Source organism: Dermacentor silvarum, chromosome 1, assembly GCF_013339745.2.
Source record: "Dermacentor silvarum isolate Dsil-2018 chromosome 1, BIME_Dsil_1.4, whole genome shotgun sequence".
Lineage (NCBI taxonomy): Eukaryota > Metazoa > Arthropoda > Arachnida > Ixodida > Ixodidae > Dermacentor > Dermacentor silvarum.
In genome coordinates this window covers 187,353,551-187,374,408 of record NC_051154.1, presented here as the reverse complement: position 1 = coordinate 187,374,408, position 20,858 = coordinate 187,353,551, and the positions used below count along the sequence as shown (strand labels likewise).

Below are 20,858 nucleotides of genomic sequence, written 5' to 3'. Positions count from 1 at the left end.
TAAGTCAGTCATTTCCTCATCATACAGCAGCTACTGTCGTTTATGCATTTGTGCCTGTGACATTATGCATAATGCATAAATAACTTCACATTTTCTCTTCCTCTAACATATGGGTTCAACAAGCTCAGATTGATTGCCTTTCTCACATATGCACAATGTTTGTGAATGTTGAGAGGTCATATGGACTGATGCAGCTCTTGCATTTACATGTACTTTCCTTTTTTTCAAAAAGCTAGCTCAATTAAGCCACGACGTACTTCTTTGTAACAAAACGGACAAACCTGTTGAAGTGATTTCGAGCAGACATAGGCTTAATTTCACAAGTGAAAATGGGAAATGATCAAAATTTGGTCTTCGTTCAGTTATACATCCTCTACACAACAAAGTAGCCCATGACCATAGGTCTTTGTCTCGAGCATTGCATGTGGCTGTGCGTTCATCACCATTATCAGACTGTTTCTCAGGCTTCAGTACTTACACACTGAAGAGCCAACTTTTCTTTCCTTTTGTCACAAACTTCACTGGTGTTCGTGTTGGGGCTGTTCAAATGACTTCCCAAAGAAAAAATGTTTCGACAGTGCTCTTGGAGCAGACTGGGTGCCAACATAGAAAGCGGGTACCCCAAAAGGAATAAACCTGCTGAAGGAAAATATCTGGCAGTCCCATGTGATCAGCGTAAAATCGCAACCCAATTTTTAACAAATCTGCTAGTGTGACTAGTCTCCCCCCACCTTCAAAACCCACTGCATGGATTCCAACACGAGATCCCCTAGGTGCACATTCATTTTCCGCTCCTAAACTACCATTCCATATTTTGGAGGAGCACGACGCCAGTACTACTACCTGTGTCACTCATGTACTTTTTTTCTACATAGATTTGTCTACTGCTTTTCTAAACATTGATGCAGAGATCACTGCCACAGCTCTGCCAACAACAGTGGGTGAAAATATCCTTTCAATGTACCACAGGCATTTCTCCGGCGCCATCAACCATGAAAGCACACCCTCTCGCAATTAACACGCTAAAATTAACGTTTCAACACTCTGAAACTTTTAATGCATGCTTCAATAGAGTCTGAATTGAATGTCTGCATTGAACATTCCCTCACACCAAAAATTTCGAAATTATTTTGCTACTCAAAAAGGTGTATAATGCCTTTTTGACTCCCATGGCATTCATTTATCACAACATCACTAATTCAAAATTTCACTAGCATGTTTTTGCTACACATTGAATACTGCAATATTTCTATCTGATACACCTAGTAGTTTATAGCAAGCATTTTAGTCTCCTGCCAAGCCTTGAAGCTCACCCCAATTAGTAAAAGTGGCAATTCTTGTGGCTCCCACAATGACCCTAGAACTTCCAAATTCGTCTGCATGTTCTCTAAAGTACATGCCCTATTTGTACAATGCCTCAACCCACTTCCCCTACTATAGTAGCTATAACGTTCTGCTTCCTTGAAGCCTCAAAATGGCCGGGCCAAGCAATGAACAAAACTGATCATTTCCACTACACACCTAATTAAATCGTAGACTAGCAGATTTCCCCACACATAACCTTCATCACTCCCCACATCCCCTCCTCATGGCTATGACCTTTGCTTTTTCGGACAGGTGCAGACATGTTCAAATGATGCACATTCACTGTTTATGTTTTAAGCATAAATTTCTTGTGGCTCTCTCATTTGCCCTACAACTTTGAAAATTTGCCAACATGTTCTCCAAAGGCTATTCACACAAACGTTCAACATGGTACACCGAGTAGTTATCTCACAACACTTGAGTTTATTTTCACTTTGACTACTTCAGCATTTATGCAACACATAGATTGACAGCCTTTAGTGTTCAGAGCAGCAAGTATGCAAAGCCAATGCCAACTTACAAATAACGCTGTTCTGAATATGTCTCACACTTAGCGGAACTTGGCACATGCCATGTTCTCGCAATGCATTGAGCAGTTTAATGTCTTAAAGGGCTCCTGAAACGATTTTTGTTGTATCCAAGAGTACCACCTAGACATAGTTTCCCTCACGGAATACTTTCACACAATAATTTTATTACAGCACGCTATATTAAAAGAGCTGTAAGTGGTTAAAAACTAACCGCATCTCAAGCCACAGTATTACCCTCTCAAGTTTTGTGCAGCCATGGCTATGTCCCACCTCCTTGGGCTCAACGTCGTGTAACAATGCAAATGTGTTGCCTTCCTCTGGGTGATATAAACCGAGTGTGCTCCTGTCTCTCGTTCCAAAGCAGTTTTCATTAATGTGGTGATGATGGCCTCCAAATGAAGTTTATGTAATGCACTTGTGTCTTTCACAGTTTGCAGTCACTGCAGTTCACTCCCTGCACATACCTGTAGTGCTAAAAAATGTAGCGCTGGTTTACCAGTATTATTGACGAAGATATGAGTTTAGCACTGGCTGCCATAAGACATCACTTTCAGGGCCAGAGCAGATGCTCATGAGAGATAATGCCCTCCAGCAGCAGTTATCTTTGGACCACTGTTAACCTTCTTCTGTGCTGCCTTACACGTCTACCAAAAGGCCCAGTGTTTCAGAAGAAACTCTCTATTCCACTCCTTTCTTCACAAAAATGTGCATGTACTGACAACAGCTGCACTAGACTGTCTATGTGCTCAGGCGAGAGTGCGCCATTGGCTTCAAAAAATGTCTATGTTTTCTGCATTTCTGTTTTGATTTTTACAGGTTAACAAATTATTACGTATATACTGTTAAAACAATTAGGGCAGTGGCAGGCCTGAAGTATCCGCAATCACATCAGACAGGAAACCAATGAGATCGCTGGCTTGAGTGACATCACTCACCCATTCTATGTAGAATGTGCAGGGCCAGCATATAACACATAGAGGCACGCTGTTTCGACAGTAAAAATGCAAGGTCTTTAAAATCCCTTAATACATCACAAGGTTTACACAGCACTTAAAGTTGGCCTTGAATGTTTGCAAGGACCTGCGCTACCAAACAACGTGTTCCTGCACAACCAACAAAATCGTTTCAGCGTCCCTTTAAGCACAAGGCTTTATGATTATTAATTTTGGCTCCTGTTCTGCCCAAGATCTTGGCAATACTGCCTCATGTTTCAATCATTCTTCATGGCTGGGTATTGTGCCTGAAGTGACAAAACATGAACCGAACAAATTTTTGACGCATGAAAATCTGAACAATGCGCCAGTATCAGAAATGAACACTTGAAAGCTTTGCGAAGCTGATGATGTGTGGTGTTTAATGGTGCAAGAGCCAGCTATGGCAAAAGAGTGCCATGACATGTGTTAATGAATTGTCTATGTATTATGTATGAAATGATCAAATTAATTGCAAATGGTAGATGTAATGTGGCTGCAAAGAGGCATAAAAATTGCATAATAACAAAGAGGCGTAAACTGCATAAAATATATAAGCATCAATATAATGACAATGCCTCATAATGCGATCTATGAGCATAAATATTTCGCTACGAAGAAGTGATATAATGAGATGTACAAAAGCACTACTGCCTCCACAGGGCACTTGAAGTAAAGCGCTGAGAGACACATGCTGTAAGAACTAATGTCACTGCGGCGAGGCTGAGCTACACATGAGCTGACCAAATTATTTCCAAGATGTTAACTTCATGTAAAAAGATAAAAACTGTTTTTAAGTTAAAGAGCGGTTTGTTACTAATAAAAAATGCTGGGTGAAGTCGAATATGCTGATGATACACAGAATGGAAGTACTCTATACGCACAGTTTCCATTTCCCTGCAGTGGACAAGTACATGGAGAAGTGTAAGGCTGTTGCCACACCTTCGACATGACGGAGGATCACTTCCAGTCAGTAGGCAAGAGTGGGTAAGAGGTATGACAAAGGAGCACTTCTTTGTATTGCGCTGTTTTGTGCAATATCCAGTAGCCTAGTTTAGGTTTGACCAAGTGTAGTTTATTGGATACCTAAGTATCCCACTGTTTCTGCCAGTGCTTCGTCAACTTACGCCGTAAGTATTGTTTAATGTCTGTGGCTGGAATGGGCATGTTCATGCTGGTGGTGTCACTAAAAGCTACTGAGGTAGCGTTTTCGTCAGCAGCTTCATTGCCCTTTATGCCACTGTGTCGAGGTACTCAGAATAGGACGATGACTTGTTTACCTATTTAAACTGAGCATACCAATGCATATAGTTCGTTAAAGACAGTGTTTTTATGTTTTCGTAAACTCATTAGGGCTTGCACTACACTCAATGGGCCCATGAACACAACACTCCTACTGAAATTCATTTGTTTAATGTGTTTACTGCAGAGAGGATCCCTTATGCTTCCTGCTGTAAAAATATTTGTATTTGGATTCAATGTACCGGATATTAAAAATTATGGCCCTAGAGCTGCATAAGCAACACCAGCAGGAGACATAGAAGCACAAGTATAAAACTTGGCACAGGAAAAAGCTTTGCGAAGCAAGAATTTTGTTCTTGCGCATATGCAATATGGGACATAATGGGATAAACTGAAGCAGTAGGACACAAGCCAACGTCTTCCACCTTGTGTTGAAATGCACAGCACAAACAGTATAAGCAATATACAATTAACCAGCATACTGGTCCATCGCTCAAAAACATGAAATCCTCTTGCGCTACCTCCCCAAAATGTAGCCATTAAGACAGTGGTGCACCGACTGGGGGGTTTCGGGTGTTGCAACCCCCCCCATGCCCAGCCCCACCAGTCAAATGTGTACCTTCATTGCTCTGTTCACATTGTCATTACAATTCAGGAGGTGGCTTGAGGTTGAATTTTCCTGATTAACAAAAACACACTATCCCTGTCTTGTATTTATTCATTCACTCGTAAATTACTTTGAGTAAAACGCTGACCAAATAAACATCGCCATCATCCTTGGTGTCATATTATATATTATAATTATTAGGCATCTTATTTGCTGTTGGATTCCTCTGGTTAAAGCAAGGAAATTGCATATTATGCAAAGTGCTTGCTACCCCCCCCCCCCCCCTTCCGCCTGGCAGAGATCCTAGGTGCACTACTGCATTAAGAGGAGACTCATCTGGTTGACCTCCCTACCTTTCCTCTGCTTGCTCTCTCTTTTACCTTAGGAGCTTCTATCGAAATACATGGGAATGGAGAAATAGCCTTGATTGGCAACCAGTGCACCGACTTTATTAGGGTTTGTTGAATTTAAAAGTGAATATCTACCTGCTGTAGTGAGCAGATTTTTTATTTAGGCCATTAATGTTTTACGAAATTTGTTGAAAACTGCCATAAAAAGCTGAAGAATCAAGTTTGCAACTTACTAAACAATTATCGAAATTCAGTAAACTGCATCTATTAAACGCTGAAGCACTCTATTTTAAAAACACTCACATAACGGCTCACCTTTTTGGTGTGATATGGTTAAAGCATAGAAATGTCTGTAAATACGGTGAAAAATCTAATTCTATAAAAGCAATGGTGATACAATGCCTACTGCCCCCCGTTGTGAGGAGGCCTTGTCATAAGCCAATAAGTTACACTCATGATGAGCTGAGGTCATCTAGATTTTTTAAAGGGGCCGACAACCGTTCAGAATGTGAATCAAGATGGTGTTGCTGATGGAAAGATTGTCTTGCTTTCACTGAAACAAACACTGTTCTCCTCAGTAAACGAAGTTTACATGTCTCATTCTTCACAATAAAATGTGAAAAATGACATTTGGCGCACTCACACAGAAAAAACATGACTAAAAATGAGATGCCCTTTCACGTGACCTTCTATTAATGTATGCGGCCTCGGCCTTTGTTAAATATTGAAATGCATTACATTTTTTTCTGCAAATTTTTTCTGTAACTTATAATGTGCATCTAAATCTCTGCTTGTTACGAGTAGAAAAGTGGTGCCATGGCCTCCGAGACTGGGCAGTGCACGCTGTAGCCCATTTTCAGAGGCCATAGTGGCGCTGCGAGAACTTTTGCCCATGGCCAAAAGAGGGCACCACATTGTCACTAAAGCTAAAGCCCCTGTATGTAAAAAGTAGCGACACTCTCCTCCTCCGCCTTCCCTCCTCCTCGTTTCTCCTGTCTTCCGCGCTCCTTTTTCGACCGTTGCGCCGCCTACACCGCTTGAAACACGTGCACTTGTTTATCTTTCGCCGCTGATCAGATTCGACGATCGCCGACTGTGTTCGCCGCTATCGCCGTGCTCCTCGCCAGTCGGTAGACGCTTCTCGGGCGAAAATGGCGATGGAGCGTGATCGTAAACAAACGCAGCCAGCGCCCGGGGGCTCGACGGTCCACGTGATGCCATTAGGCCAATACCGACGCGGCGTCGGCCTCGGACAGGGTGTGTGAGGAGGCGGCGGCATTCTTCAAAGCGTGACGCTACTTTTTATATGTAGGGGCTTTAACTAAAGCCCCTCCCCATCCACGCGATAATGCCGCTTTTGCCAAGTAGTGACAACCTTTGATGTGCGCTGCGCCACTGTACCACGATTCGTTGCTCAAACCAGTTTGCTTCTGCAAATTGCGCTTCTGCGCTTTCCGTTTCCGGTTCCTGAATTTTCGCTTGTTGCACGCTCGCACCTCTACGCAGCAGTGTCGTCACTTCCGCTTAAAACTAGAAACTGGGACTACGCAAGTTCCACTTGACACCAGAAACTGAGGAGGTGAGCGATGGAGGAGCGTGGAGGAGGTTAGGTTGGCGGTACTTAACCTGGTCAGCGAAAACGTGTATGGAGGGGCTTTGTCTCTAGCTAGGCACTAGGATTTGCAGCAGCCACAGATGCAGCAACTTATCACAGCAGCATTTTATTTTTGGGCGGGGCAAAAAAGTTTAGAAGCAGATGGTGAATGAAAGTCGCATTCACTCCTGAAAAAGCCACCCACAGTTATGCTCTCCGAATTTGTGAGGCGGGCTAGGTATCGCTCTTGCTTCTCTGTGTTGCTGGTGTCGAGACCTATTTTTTTTAGACAATGCTCAGATCGAAACATTCTGTTTGCAAAATTTCTTTGCACCTTTGGAAGTAACCACTGCAGGTATACACACTTAGGAGGATGAGTGTTTTGTTGCGCTATAAAAACTGGGTCCTTAAAAATCGGTTGTCAGTCCCTTTAAGGGGCTAAGACTAGAGCTGTTCGAATAGCGACATCTTCTAAATGAATACGAATATTCGAGAAAAACAACCTTTCAATATAGAACATTCCCAATTTCTGAAAAGTGAAATCGAAAGTTCCGTAGGGTCCGTTCAGCAACAAAAGACTTGTTTATACATTATTTGAGACATGCAATGCCATTAAATAGATTTCAGGTCAACTGAGAAGTTTGCAAGTGAGAAACGAAGGAAAGTGTGATCATATCTGGTACACTATGACAATGACAGTAATGAAAAAAATAAAGAGGAACAGCCCAATCCCAAATGCATGTAATAGAGTGCAATGCTTGTTGAAGGAGCTAGGGGCAACATTACAGCACTGCGCATCATTTTGAAGGAATCCAAACATGTTGAGATTGTCCAAATAATAAATTTTGTCCAAATAGAGACAGCAAATTCATAGGCTGCCTAAGGCAAGATGTGCTTATACTCAACAGTTGGTAACTATTGTGGATAAGTGACCTCCTCCATGTGTTGGTTTAGGAACTGGATTGTCTGCACCAGAACACATTTACAAGTTTGCATCGCTTTCTCCCTGTAGACATTGTTCTGTTTATTGCACTATAATGTTCACACAAAGGACAAAATAAATGATGCAGACACACATGTGACTACAACAGTTCTTGCAGTCCCTGTAGATTGCAAGAACTATTGTTGTCCCTTATAGTATTTGAACAGAAGGAATATTTGACAACATTTAATAGTGAATTGTCAAATCAAATATGAAAATATTGTTACGTAGGAAGACGTTGGAGGAGCTGGAGTCGAAGGCAGCCGGATAGGCGGCCTCAATCTCACGCCGGACGATCCTGGTAATATCACCAGTGTTGTTGGGACGAGGAGCGTCGGCACAGGAAGATATCGCTGGGGTGTTGGGCAGACGGGCAAACTGCTGGTCGATACGTCGGCTTTTAGCGAGTTCCAGGCGACGACACTCTTTTATAACTGCATCCACCGTCGCCACGTTGTTGAATACGAGCAAGTTCAAGGCGTCATCGGCAATGCCTTTGAGGATGTGGGAAACCTTGTCTGGCTCAGTCATGTGTGCGTCAACTTTGCGGCACAGAGCCAAGACGTCCTGAATGTACGTGACGTAGGGCTCTGTGGACGTCTGCACACGGCCGGATAACGCCCTCTGCGTGGCAAGTTGGTGACCATAGGGGTTGCCGAACACGTCTCGGAGCTTTTGTTTAAGCGAATCCCAACTGGTGATCTCATCTTCGTGTGTCCGAAACCAAACTCGAGGTGTGCCACCGAGGTAAAAGAGTGCGTTGGCGAGCATGATAGTAGGGTCCCACCGGTTATTGCGGCTGATGTGTTCGTACAGGCTGATCCAGTCGTCGACGTCTTCCCCATCTTTGCCCGAGAATACGCCAGGATCGCGGGAAGCGGGGAGAGCGATGTAGGTCGTCGAAGTGGCAGCAGGTGTCGGAGCCGGCTAAGTCGAGCTGTCGTCGGCGGGAGCCACAACGGAAGGCTCGACATACCGTCCACTGCGAAGCTCCGTGACGAGGTACAGGGAACGTCCACCTCGACCAGATATGTTACTTAGGAAGACGCAGACGAAAAGCTATATACAAGTATATTTACAAAGAAATGCGCCGCACTTGGCCAAGAAGCCACAGCCCGCAGTAGCCTCTAATCTTCGTCGTCGTCTTCACACTGCTCGCCTCTTCGTCAAGGCAAATACTGTTACGTAGCAATATTAAGAATTTGAATATATGCAGAGCCTTTGCTAAGACATAAATTGGATGAAATTGATGCATTACACACCACTATGAAATATGCAACTAATTTGCAAGTAGGACATTTGCTAAACCCTCATAAGCATTGTAACAATTACATGTAAATGCTAAACTTGCATTTTCCATTTGTCCGCATTAATTTTTACAACTTGGCGTTCTTTAATGTGCACTTAAAAACACAAGTGCTTTTGCATTGCACTTCCTTTAGAATGTGGCCACGATAACTGGGAATTGAACCCACAGCGGAATGCCATAGCCACTGCAGCACCACAATTTTTCTGACGAAGATCCACAAATACAGTGAGGTCTTTAGATTAATGTAGTTTACACACAAATGCACAGAAACAATACGTTACTAAATTTCCATGTGACCAATGTCTACATGCTGACACCTGCGTATTCACTCATATTCATTTCACAATCATGAGTGCGAGTATGACTGAGTGATAAAGGGAGTGAGTGGATGTTAGTATATACAGAAACGAGTGCCAGTGAGTGCGAAGAAACACGAGTATGAATGTGAGTGGGTGCTGGTACGTGTTAGTGGAAGAGAGTTTGAACGCGAGTGAGTGCACCCGACTGACAGCATCTCAATAAATTTTTTTTTAATTCTGAGGTTTTAAGTGTCAAAACCACCATATGATTATGAGGCATGCCATAGTGGCGGACTCTGAATTAACTTTGACCACCTAGGGTTCTTTAACGTGTCATACGAAGAGCAACACTGCATCACAAAAAAAAAACAAAAAAACATGCAAACAACTTTGGCTGTAAGCAGTAGCTTGTGTAGAAGACTTCACGTCTACAGATTTGCATTTGTGAGGGCGCACCAAAAAAAAAAGTTGCTGCTTCACAAGAGCATTTTTTACACTCGCATCGCAGCCAATATATTTCAATGAAGGACTAGTCTAAGTTTTCTTACCATTGCTTTGTCAGTGGGAGGTTGCATTTCAAGCTTGTTAACATAACAACTGAGATTCAAAACTTACTTTTGCATGTCCTAGGGTAAAGAAACTATTAGTCTAACCATCAAAGAGACAAAGGTAATATGCTGTCCAAATACAGAAGTTACACAGTACTCTTCGCTCAACAAGATGTCGTTAGACTTTTGTCAAGAGCTATGTAGCCTTCAGCCTCTGCTCCCGTTCCCGTAAGCAGTCCCGACGAATAAACTTCAATCCAGAAAGTCGGGCATCACTTCACAGATCAAAAGCATCTTACTGCCCCCCCCCCCAAAAAAATTACCCAGGACTGGCCGGCAATTCTTTTATTTTCCTATACATTTCCCTCAGCGTAATGTACAGCCACCCTTGAAATACATATTTGTCCTTTAACGGCTTCTTTTGTGTTTGGCCTTCTTAAAAGGCACATCCTGCTTCTGTTGAGCCCGAAGCTTGGCCACCTTCTGTGAGCGCAACCGCTTCTCCTTGACCTTTTCTTTCAACTTCTTGCGCTTCTTGCGCCGCTGCATCATCACCTCAAAGTCGGACAGTTTGTGCTTCTTTGCCTTCTTATCCCCCTGCTGTTCCTCTCCATCGCCCTTGTCCTTCAGTGCTGCTGGCCTCTTTCTCGTTTGCCCACTTCGCTGGTTGTGGTGCTTCTTCAGCATGCGAGACTTCCCAGCTATAATGACACTTCCCTTCTTATTAGCTCTTTTGGCTTTTGGTGGTGCATCTGAAACATAAACAATGAATATTCAGGTGTTTACTGCCACAACCTCTAGAATGTACAGGCAACAGCTATGTATGCCCTTCCATGTGGCCTCTTTCATCATTGCTACCTAGCCACAATGCATGCATGGAGAACTTTTGAGGTACGTTGCAGTACCATATAGAGGCTACTGACAGCAAAGTTCTTTTAATCTTCATGAAGCACTTTGGCAATGAAGGTTAAACAGTGCTGAGAGAAGAAGAATAGGATGGTGCTAGGCACAGGCAGACCTAGCCTTACAGTGCTCAGCCATCACTTTGTTGGCATTTAATATTGTGCTGCCTTGTTCTAGAACTTACAGTGCAAGGAAAAGGAATGAAAGGTTTCTGTATTCATTGCCTCAGAGTAAAAGATCTGGCCAATGAGGAGGAGTGTGTGCCATACATATGGCCTATTCTACGACGACAGAAAATAACATCAGTTCATCGCATTCTTGCTATAGATGGCCCATTTACGAAGTTTGGCTTAATAGAGAGCTTTAGCATGTCTGGTATTCCTGTATCGTTTGCGAATAACTGTGTAACAGAGGGTAAACTTGAGCGGCCAGACTGGTGGCACAACCTGGGGGCACAAGGCTCAACTAGACAAACACAGAGCTATTATATTAGTCACTAAGTGTATTCTGCTTCACTGCTGACGAAAAATTTTTAATTGTAATTTTTGAACATGTTGCCTTCTTGTATGTTTCTACAGAAAACTGAAGAAACACGAAAACATGTCTAAAGCAGTGGGGTTAAACTAAATGTCACAAGACGTTGCTACTAGCATTCGGAATTCAATACCCTATTACGCAAACACCATTGTGTATACCGAAATACCAGGCACGCTAAAGCGCTCTAATAACATAGGGTTTATTAAGGGTTTCAGTGTACCACGTATGTTTCCAATAACTACTCGATTTCTCCTGTAGGAAAGGCTTCAAATCTGGCAGGATCACCTATGGTAAAATTGCTCAGCTTTGTTGTTATGGATGAGGCAATATGATCAGCTAGCACATTACCGTTGATGCTTCTATGCCCAGGCACACAGCATATTATATGTTGACGAGGTGCGTACACGATGCACAAAATTGAATCAATTGCAGTAAATATAGCATTTTTGTTCTTCTGTAGAAAACGGGCAATATGAAAACCAGGACAAAGGACAAAACCATGCAACCGCCCAGCTACCAGAAGCAAGCATTTTTCTCCTCTCCTTCTGTCCTGTTGCATTTCCCTCTGAGCATGAGTGGATAGTATGCTAGCAAAAAATGCTAACACCAAAGCCAGAAGCAAGCATTTTTCTCCTCTCCTTCTGTCCTGTTGCTGTTTTTGCCTTCCGTGCTAGCAGTGTGGTCCGTGTGGTACCCTACCATTGCACGTTTCTCGGCTTTTCCCCGCAATGTCTCGCAGCTGTCGCTGTTAGTGTATGGTTCAATGGTGTGCGAACACATCAAGACGAAGCGAGTCATGCGACGTGAAATTCTACCGCATCCCTAAAGACAACAGGTGAGCACTGTGCAGTTTACTTCCCGGTTTTTATTTTTGATAGTAATTGTAATTGTGCGCAGTCAACCATGGCTGTCCGGTGGTGAGGCAGCAGCTAGCCGATTTGAAAACACCACAACAATGCAGTAAACCGTTATGTCAACAAGCAGCGAACATAAAGCTCCTTATAATTGTAGTACCACCTGTGCGTATAGCAAGGAACACGTGTGTAGGTGTGCGCTTTGCACTTATTTCTAGCTAATTGGTCGCCATAGTTTAAAAATACGTTTCTGAGAATTAAAGTTGACATATCACAACTAGTACTCTGCCGTGACGCGAATCGAGCTCAGTTTTGTATGTTCCAACTGCGATGTTATAATTTATGATCTTCACTGTTCTTCAGGATGGAAGCGTTTTTAACCTACGCTGGAAGGATGGACCTAATGGGTTTGCCCAGAGACAAGGTCAACAACCGCAGAATATGCTCGGCGCACTTCACGGAGGTGGATTTTATGGACCGAGCGAGAAGCAGGCCGTGAGAAGCTATTCTGCGCATTGGCCATTAGAGCAATTACAATAAACGTTTTTTACATGTGCGTGCATGAAACACCATCCGCGTTTTCTTTCATTCTATAGTGTGTTGCACTGTCTGCTCCAATTCTGGTTTTTGCAAACGAACGAAATAAAGTGAGTCCAAAGAACTGTTGTGTTGTAAGTGGAATTATTTTTTTAATACAATTTGGGCACATGCTTTCTTGATTGTAATAATGAATGCGACTGCGTGCATGAAAACGAAAAAAGAATCCACTGCAGCACGAATGCACGAATGGCACGGCCGGACAAGAGCGGAGCGCGCGCTTTGGTCCGGCGGTGCGTCTGATAACGCCCGCGACAACAACAACAAAATAAATAAAAATCGCGCCACCGACAGCTACAGAAAAAAAAGAAAAGAGCATTGTGCGAGGCATGAGGGGAGGGTGAGGCGAGGCATGGGAGGTGGATGGGAAAGTCATGAGGGAAAGGAGAAACCAGCGGAACAAGGTTATAAAAAAGGAAGAGAAAAAGTGCTATAGCGAAAGGGGGAGGGTAAAAGAATATCGCGCTACTTTTCTTTTTTTTCTTTTTTTTTCCCACCGTAGTACCGTCATCCATCCACTAGGGCCTAACTGAAGTGCGCCTTGGCGCTAGCGTCGGCTGAACGTCTGCTATAGGAGAACCAATGGGACGTATAGGAAGATTCACCCCCCTACCACTGCTTCCAGTGGCTAATGAGCCTGATCTTCACACATGCTTCCGTCCTTTCCACACGTGCTGATTTTTGTGGCTCGCTCTGTTTGTGGAGCGTTAATCGTTTTGATCAGTCCAGTCAACCTGGCTGAACCTTGTACTGATAGATTGCGCACCGTGGGGACACTGCATGCATCAAGGCACTGACCACGGCCGGGACATTCACAGAATATACCAAATATTCAAAAAACCGAATACTAGATATCCTTAAATTAATTATTCCGTTCCCTACTCGATTCAAAATTGAGTATCACACACCTCTAGACAATAGCTTAAGGACAAAGCTATTTTTCCGTCTTTTTGCTGTTTCTTCCTCACAAAAAAGTGTAACAAGCTCACATACCGTATGCACCGTGCTGATGTGATAACAGGTTGGTCATCACAGGCATGTTCAGCAAGTATTTGAAAATTAAATATAACTGCAAAGTTCAAACTTTTGTCATTACAAAATCCACCTAATCAATATGGGGGCTTACCATGGGTAAAGATGCAACATCACAACAAACAAGCCATTAAAAACTCACCGTCCTCATCAGGATCATCCACTTCCTGGCGGTACCAGTCTTGGTCATCATCATCCTCACTCTCCACTTCTGCATCTGCATCACTCCCTTGATTCATGTCCTGCTCACCCTCGACCAAAGCTTCCTTTCTGCGCTTGTTCTCTTCTTGTTCCTGTTTGCGCTTCTCCTTAAGCTTCCTGCAATGGAGGATACCACTGCATCAGGTTGCACTAAATTGTTGATGTAGCTAATGTAGTTTTATATATCAAAACTACATGTGAACAGTGGAAGACTCCGGCTTATTTTTCACAACCTGGGTAGTGAACAGTTAAGTGCACAGGCATTTTTGCACCCTGTCACTATCATTATGTCGCAATGCGAGTTGGATCTACAACTCTTTCAGCCTCACTATGCCAACTTATGGTAGCTTACTTACTCAAATGACAACCCTGACGCAAACCTTTCACAGCTATCAAAATCATTATGAACACTACCTTCCCCTGCACCTTTCTGTTGCGAGTTGCGTGTAGACAATATATTGTGGCACAATGCGACCTATTGAGAAGACAGATGTTCACAGGAAGACTGAGACAAAGTGATCAAAAAAGGAATGTCTCGGGCTGGTGCCAATGTTCCAACAAGGAGACTTGTTGGAACTGCAGCAGTTGTTGCCTTGATGAAGACAATTCTCCTCATCAAAACGTTGGCTCCAGGCTGAAACATGCCTCGTTCAATTAGTTAATGCAACCTACAGTTGGTGTCCCATTTTACCTGCAGCGTAGGTCAAAGCTATGGGTCACATCAGCCAATCAGAGAAGGCAATATGCAGATAGTGTCAGTCTGCAATGTATCTATTGTACCCTGTACCACCTGCTATATGGAGTATGTATGCAGATGATGGGGCAAGCAAACGTTGCGCCTAACCATCCGCAACACTGTTTGTCACGACGGACGGATACAAATTACCACATATGCAGTGTCATTCACTGTCACTTGTTGGCTGGAAAATTCCGGAGAGTTTTTATAGGACGAATGCTTTTATGGCACATTTCTGATCTGCTTTATGAAAAGTTTGTTATGGAGCAGCACAAGCCGCAGCAATGATGGCAGGTCAATTTTAGAAAAGTATATTTTGAGGAGAGTTGGTAAATGTTATTTGACAGTGCTGGAGTGCAAGCAAAACACAGGATGACCTAAAATGAAGATGAGATGGACGGGGCAAGTGCTTGTCCCCCCATTTGTCTTCCTTTTGGTCTTGTGTTTTGCACTTCATGGTTGTCAAATAAGACAGGTCAACTTGTGGCAGGTGTTTTTGAGCAGCATGGCATTTCATTTTCTTGTTTCGCGCACATGAACCACATGCTGCTGCACATCTGACTCCTACCTACACAGTACCCAGCCATATCGCAGACATGACTGAAAGTTGTGTCAGCACTGCAAGTGAAAATTGGTGAAAAAAAATGTACAGTAGTGAACAAAAATATATATAGTATTTTGCATTTGGGCCCTGTGGGCCCAATGCAGAATGTTGGTGATGCTCAGAATGTTGGTGATGCGCTATGCCAGATCACCAGCCTAGGGCAATAGTCTCTTGAACCCACACTACCATGTTAAGTAACTCGCACTGCACTGTGCACACAACTTGAGTATTCACAAGAAAACCGTATACATCAGTATGTTAAACTACGTGTGCTCTGGTGAGAGCAAGTTTAAAGGGACATTAAAGGCAAATATTAGGTCAAGCTTAACTGATACATGCATGCTCGAGAGCGCCTAAAGCATCAATATTATCGTGAACAAAGCGAGTAATCAAGATATTGAGGTACTAAATGCAGGACCCGATTAGAGATTGCCTACAGACGGCGCTACAGTTTTTAGCGCAACACGCATACACGCGGTCATGGAGGAAACTGAGCCAAGACAGAGCACTGTCACAACACAGTTGAATTCGCCGCAGCAGCTGCTTTCGGTGAATCCATGACATCAGATGGAGGTGCAATTCTCTGCTACTTGCAGCTTGTGTGAGTTTTGCAAACCAACAAAACCAGCGCAGCAATGCCCGATAACGAAACTATTGAAACGCGAAAGCACAGGCAGTGCAGAGTCAAGCGAAAACGAAACCTTTCGACCACCTGCGTCACTGTCAAGAGTGACGTCAATGAGTACATTTTTCTAAAATTCAAATAGAACTGGATAAGTAGCATTTTGTTCCGCCTTAAATGCAATGCAATGATCATTTTATAACGAGTGGTTGAGCACTAGTCACAGAAGTATTAAGGCCTTAAATGTCTACGTTGGCGGTGACCTTGGCAAAACTGCGCTGTGACGAAAAATGGCCAAAGCAGCAAAGACTGGGCCTCATCGATTTTCCACTTCTGGCTACCCGCGGGCTATCAGAGCCAGCCAGAGCGCCTTCGTTTTTCTCAACCTGGACAGTTCTGGCTACCCACGGGCTGCCAGAACTAGCTAGGACGATTTTGGTCTGGCTGCTCTCTGGAAGTTCTCCGACTAGCAGACGACAAAAAGAGGTGATGAGCACTCGCCATCTTTGTGGGGACTTGACAGATTGCAGCGCGGGCGCTTGAGGACTTTTATCTCGCTCAGCCAACTGGCTTGTGTCGAACGCTAGCGCACGCCGCCGGAGCTGACATGGTTTCCGGACTTCGTCTCGCGTACTCGTCGGCGCGATTCCCGACGTCAGTGTGGTGCGTGGATCGCTGATTGTGTTACTTCTAGCGTTATCTTACTAGGGTTCTAACGCACCATTCCGCCATGTGAGGTGGTGCCATAGGAGCGGCGGCGAACCATTTGAAACTTTCTTTTGTGTGTGTGTATCCTGTGAATGCTTCTTCCCGGCCGTGTACAGCGCGTGCGGCGCTGTTAATCATGCTTGCATGGTATTTTCATTTTGTTCCGCGCAAGTTGTCCGAGTTGTAGATGCTTATTCTCACACATTGCGGTGCCTTTTTGGTTCATCTTTCTCTGGCGGTATCCCTTTCCACATTGCTCGCGTATATGCGGCGATATTTTCTTTTTCTGCAGTTAGCAAAAGCATCGCAGCTAGCCCACGTTCGCTCCGTCTCTACATCGAATGCTTGGTTGGCAGCTCGAAACCGATACATTCTAACGATACTATATAGGCCGTTGATGTTAAAGGAATGCACTGGATGAGATCAGTAATGGCCACACGTACATTAGCTTTATTGCTCTCATGATCGATCAATACTATTTTTCGTGTAAAGCTTTTCGCTGGTCACAGGCGGCGTGCATTTTCATGCGCCAACCGCACCCCAACTCGTTTTTAAGCATGTCGATCTGCACGCAATTTTACACGTATAGGACGTACCTGCTTTTTCGTGTCTTGTCAAATGAGTTCAAATGTCGCCGGTGGCCGACCTCCTCGAGGCATTCTCGAGCGATCGCTTTCGCGATTATTTACATGCGATTTTGCGTCTTGGCATCGAACGCGTCGCAGGCCGTATGTTACGCTGTGAAAAATGAGATGCCTAGTCGCACGAAATCCCGCAAAAGTGATCGTATTCCCGAATGCAGCTGTATATTTTCAAGCTGGAAACTCATAAATAGACCGATTATGCCGAGCGCACGCCGGCCACACCGGCCGATGACATGCTGCTAGTATGTTTACATTTATCCCGCCGCCAGCTGCCCGGCTGTTTGATTTTGCAAACTACGGGCAACTTCGGGTTGTCTTGGGATCCCAGATCACGTGACTTCCTATCGGGACCGGAACTAAATGGCTGCCATCTGGCTACCAGCGGGCTGCCAGGACTCCGAAAATTGAAGAAGCCCACAAACACGTCAACAAATGCTCGGGTTGACATCACATTTCTCAAGGAGGTTCCTGTAAACAAAGTTAATCAGTGGCTTCGAAAAGAACATTTGGTACATTTCGGTCTGGGTGAGAATTGAACCCAGGCCTCCGCGTGCAAGATGAGCACGCTTTCCTGAAGCCACAGCTTCTCCACGGTTCTGGCTTACTAAAGGTGTGCCTTGTGCGTGCGTGATTGCACACGTCACAGAGACACACTCGTGCCACCGTTTGCGCGTTCGTTGTCGCCATCTTCCACAGCTGGTTCCGATGCTGCTCATCATGCCAGCATTCCCATACTGCCCCTCTCTCTGTGAAGGTGCTGACAGATCTGGCCAACTACCAGTAGATGCGGGGATTTCGGCGAATTCAGTCGTGCGCTCCGAGTACGAACCTTCGACCAGAGATGGTACAAAAAAAAAATTAGGCAAGTGTTACAAATTTGTAAAACGTGAAGGCGAAAGCCTGATAGCACACTTGGCACACAATTGCCACAATTCTTCATAAAATTATCTTAATCGTGCCAAAAAGTGTGCCAAGAGTGCAATCAGGCTTTCGCATTAACCTTGTACAAACGTGTAACAATTGCTTATTATTATTTTTTTTTTAGTGAGGAGTGCTTACGTCATCAGGCTAGTACTTGAATGTCCCAGGGGAGTTTCAAATCGTGTCCTGTAATTAGGTCAATTTCTCGATTATTAAAGCTCTGTTCGCGATAATATTGACGCCATAGACGTTCACGAGAAATAATCCATCACTTTAGCTTGTGGTTATATTTGCCTTTAATGTCCCTTTAAAGACACTTTGGAGCATGTCCAGGGGTGGGACTGCCCAAAGTCATTTTGGAGCAATTTTTGAAGCAAGTAAAATTGGGTTTTGGAACAGTTTGGCGCAGACAAAATTTCATTTTGGAGCAGCTTGGAGCAGAGTAAATTTCATTTTGGAGCAGTTTTAGAGCAGGCCAATCTGAATTTTGTTGGAATAATGGAATATGGCAGCGCACTTCGAAACCACGATGAAACAGAGAATAAACCAACACAAAACGCATACTAGAAGCACGCTTTGTAGCTATAGCATACTAGAATAAGGAAGAGTGGGTTGAGCAGCGGCACGGTGCATGTTTTCCTGTAAAGCCGAAAACATCAGTGGAACTACAATCGAACTATATATTCGCGCGCCGACGCTCATGAAGATAGTGGGAAATGTTCTCAAATTATGTGTCCAATCGATGCGCTAACATAATTTCTGGGTCACGATATGTCACCGCAGACCTATATAGCCGCAATCAACCCTGGGCTGGTATAACGTAAAATTATTCCAATCTGTCTTTATTGCGATAGCATTCATGGTCACTCCAGGCGCATCTCTGCCGTCGTCGTCGCCGTGATGTTCCGTATGAAGTCCAGGGGCAATAACATGGTCACAGCGCTGTATGCTGTATGTACGAGTGAAATCGTATGAGTGTGAGCTGATGATGGCAGCTCAATCTCATGCGTGCAAGGAAGGGAAGCGGGGTGGAAGCGCACAGTCTTCGATCGCGCTCAAGGCACCGCGTGGGGAATAAAGGGAGGGAGGGGGGCTGCTAGGTATGGCGTGGCAGCCTATCTTCAAAGCGGTCTGCAATGGGGATAGAGTGCAAGTGCTCATAGCTTCGTGAACGCTGTGTTTTCGCCTCTTATTTCGTGTTGAAGCAAGAGGCAGCACAAAGGTCAATTTGTTCGCTGCTGCTACCGCGCTTTCTCACTCCAGCGTTTAGACATCGAGTCTTTGCTGTGATGGATACACTTGACAATATTTATGTTGTGTCATATCATGCAGCACTTAAATTGTACAGTGCTCTATCTTGTACAGAGGGGTCCACTGTTAAAGGGAACACCGAAGCGCGCGGCGTCTGCTCGGTGCCACCGCCGGTCGGTGGCCGCAACAAGTGTCGCGCAGGCGCGGTGAGCGCTGTGGGTGATGCTCTTTTGTCGTCTGCTACGGTCAGCTGCCGTTTTTCGAATCGTCACGAAGCAAGCAGGTCGCGCAGTTCGTGTTTGAACGCAGCCACTTTCCTTCCAGCTGGAAGGAAAGTGACTGGATTGATGTATAATCAGATAAATGCCCTTAACATCAGCAGCAATGACTGTGCCGCCTTTTGTTCGCCTTCTCGTTTCATAAAGATTTTCCCGTCTCAAAAAATGCTTACTGCGCACGTTGATTCCCATGATTCAACGATAACTCATGTAACAGCTCTTTATAAATTAATATGCTCGTTAAAGGCGCTTGTGGATTCTTTGTGCAGCCTACGCACTGTAGCGACTCGAATATGCAGTAGTAGAAATGAGATGCGCACTACACACGGAGAAGTATTCTCTAATATGGCTGTGCCACAAAGAGACATTCGTAAAAAAAAATATATTTGTCTTGTAAGCTGAAACGACAAAAATACCTGCTTGTTAATATTTTGCCTCGTGTAATTTTCCTTCAGCTTTGCAATGGCTAGCTATCAGTGTGTGGCCATGCACTCACCAGCCAACATTAAAAAGGCGCGATAGGCTTGCTTCTCTACTATCCGAAGTGCGGCAGCAGACGGTAGCAGACGACAAAAGAGCACCGCCCACAGCGCTCACTGCCCCTGCGCGAAACTTGTTGCAGCCACCGGCTGGTGCTGGCGCCGAGCAGACGCCATGCGCTCCGGTGTTCCCTTTAACAGTGGACCCCTCTGTACATACAAACATAAACGTGCCATTACTAACAGCAGGATGACAAAAAAAAAAATGGCATATGTGGACAACTAAAAGGCCCAAGATTCGGAATGTCTTTCACTCAAACTTAGGAGAAGATAGTGGACGGCAACAGGAATACAGTCAACGTCCGATTTTTCAGACTCCCTAGGGGCTGGGAAAACACCCAAAAAATCGGGCAGCATGAAAAAATGAATGCATGCCTTTTACTGTCCCCAAGGGCTCAAATCGTCATCGGCGCGTCGGAAATAGCTTTGAAGGCCTGCCAGTACACTTATTAGGCGTATCGGTGCTCGTACTGTGACGGGAGACGGCAGGTGCACGCTTGTATAATTCAGGAATACATTGTCCCGCGATAACTGCTCCTTCCCACTCTCGGTATGCTTCACCGAGTAACACTGCTGTATGGAGGCAAAGCTGACTTTCCGGAACTGGCATTGTGCAAGGCGTCGTGCTTTCCAA

At 44.5% G+C, this 20,858-nt stretch overlaps 1 protein-coding gene across 1 annotated transcript in view; it reads right to left on the bottom strand.

Annotated features, from left to right (window-relative positions):
* Positions 1-10,126: 10,126 nt before the first annotated feature.
* LOC119436527 (suppressor of SWI4 1 homolog) overlaps positions 10,127-20,858 on the bottom strand; it is a 38,728-nt gene continuing 27,996 nt past the window's right edge. Inside the window, exons 7-8 of the mRNA XM_037703396.2 lie at positions 13,863-14,038; positions 10,127-10,549 (exon numbers count right to left, since the gene is read on the bottom strand). Coding sequence (XP_037559324.1) covers positions 10,206-10,549; positions 13,863-14,038 — 520 coding nt within the window. The 3' untranslated portion in view covers positions 10,127-10,205. The remainder of the gene's footprint in view (positions 10,550-13,862; positions 14,039-20,858) is intronic.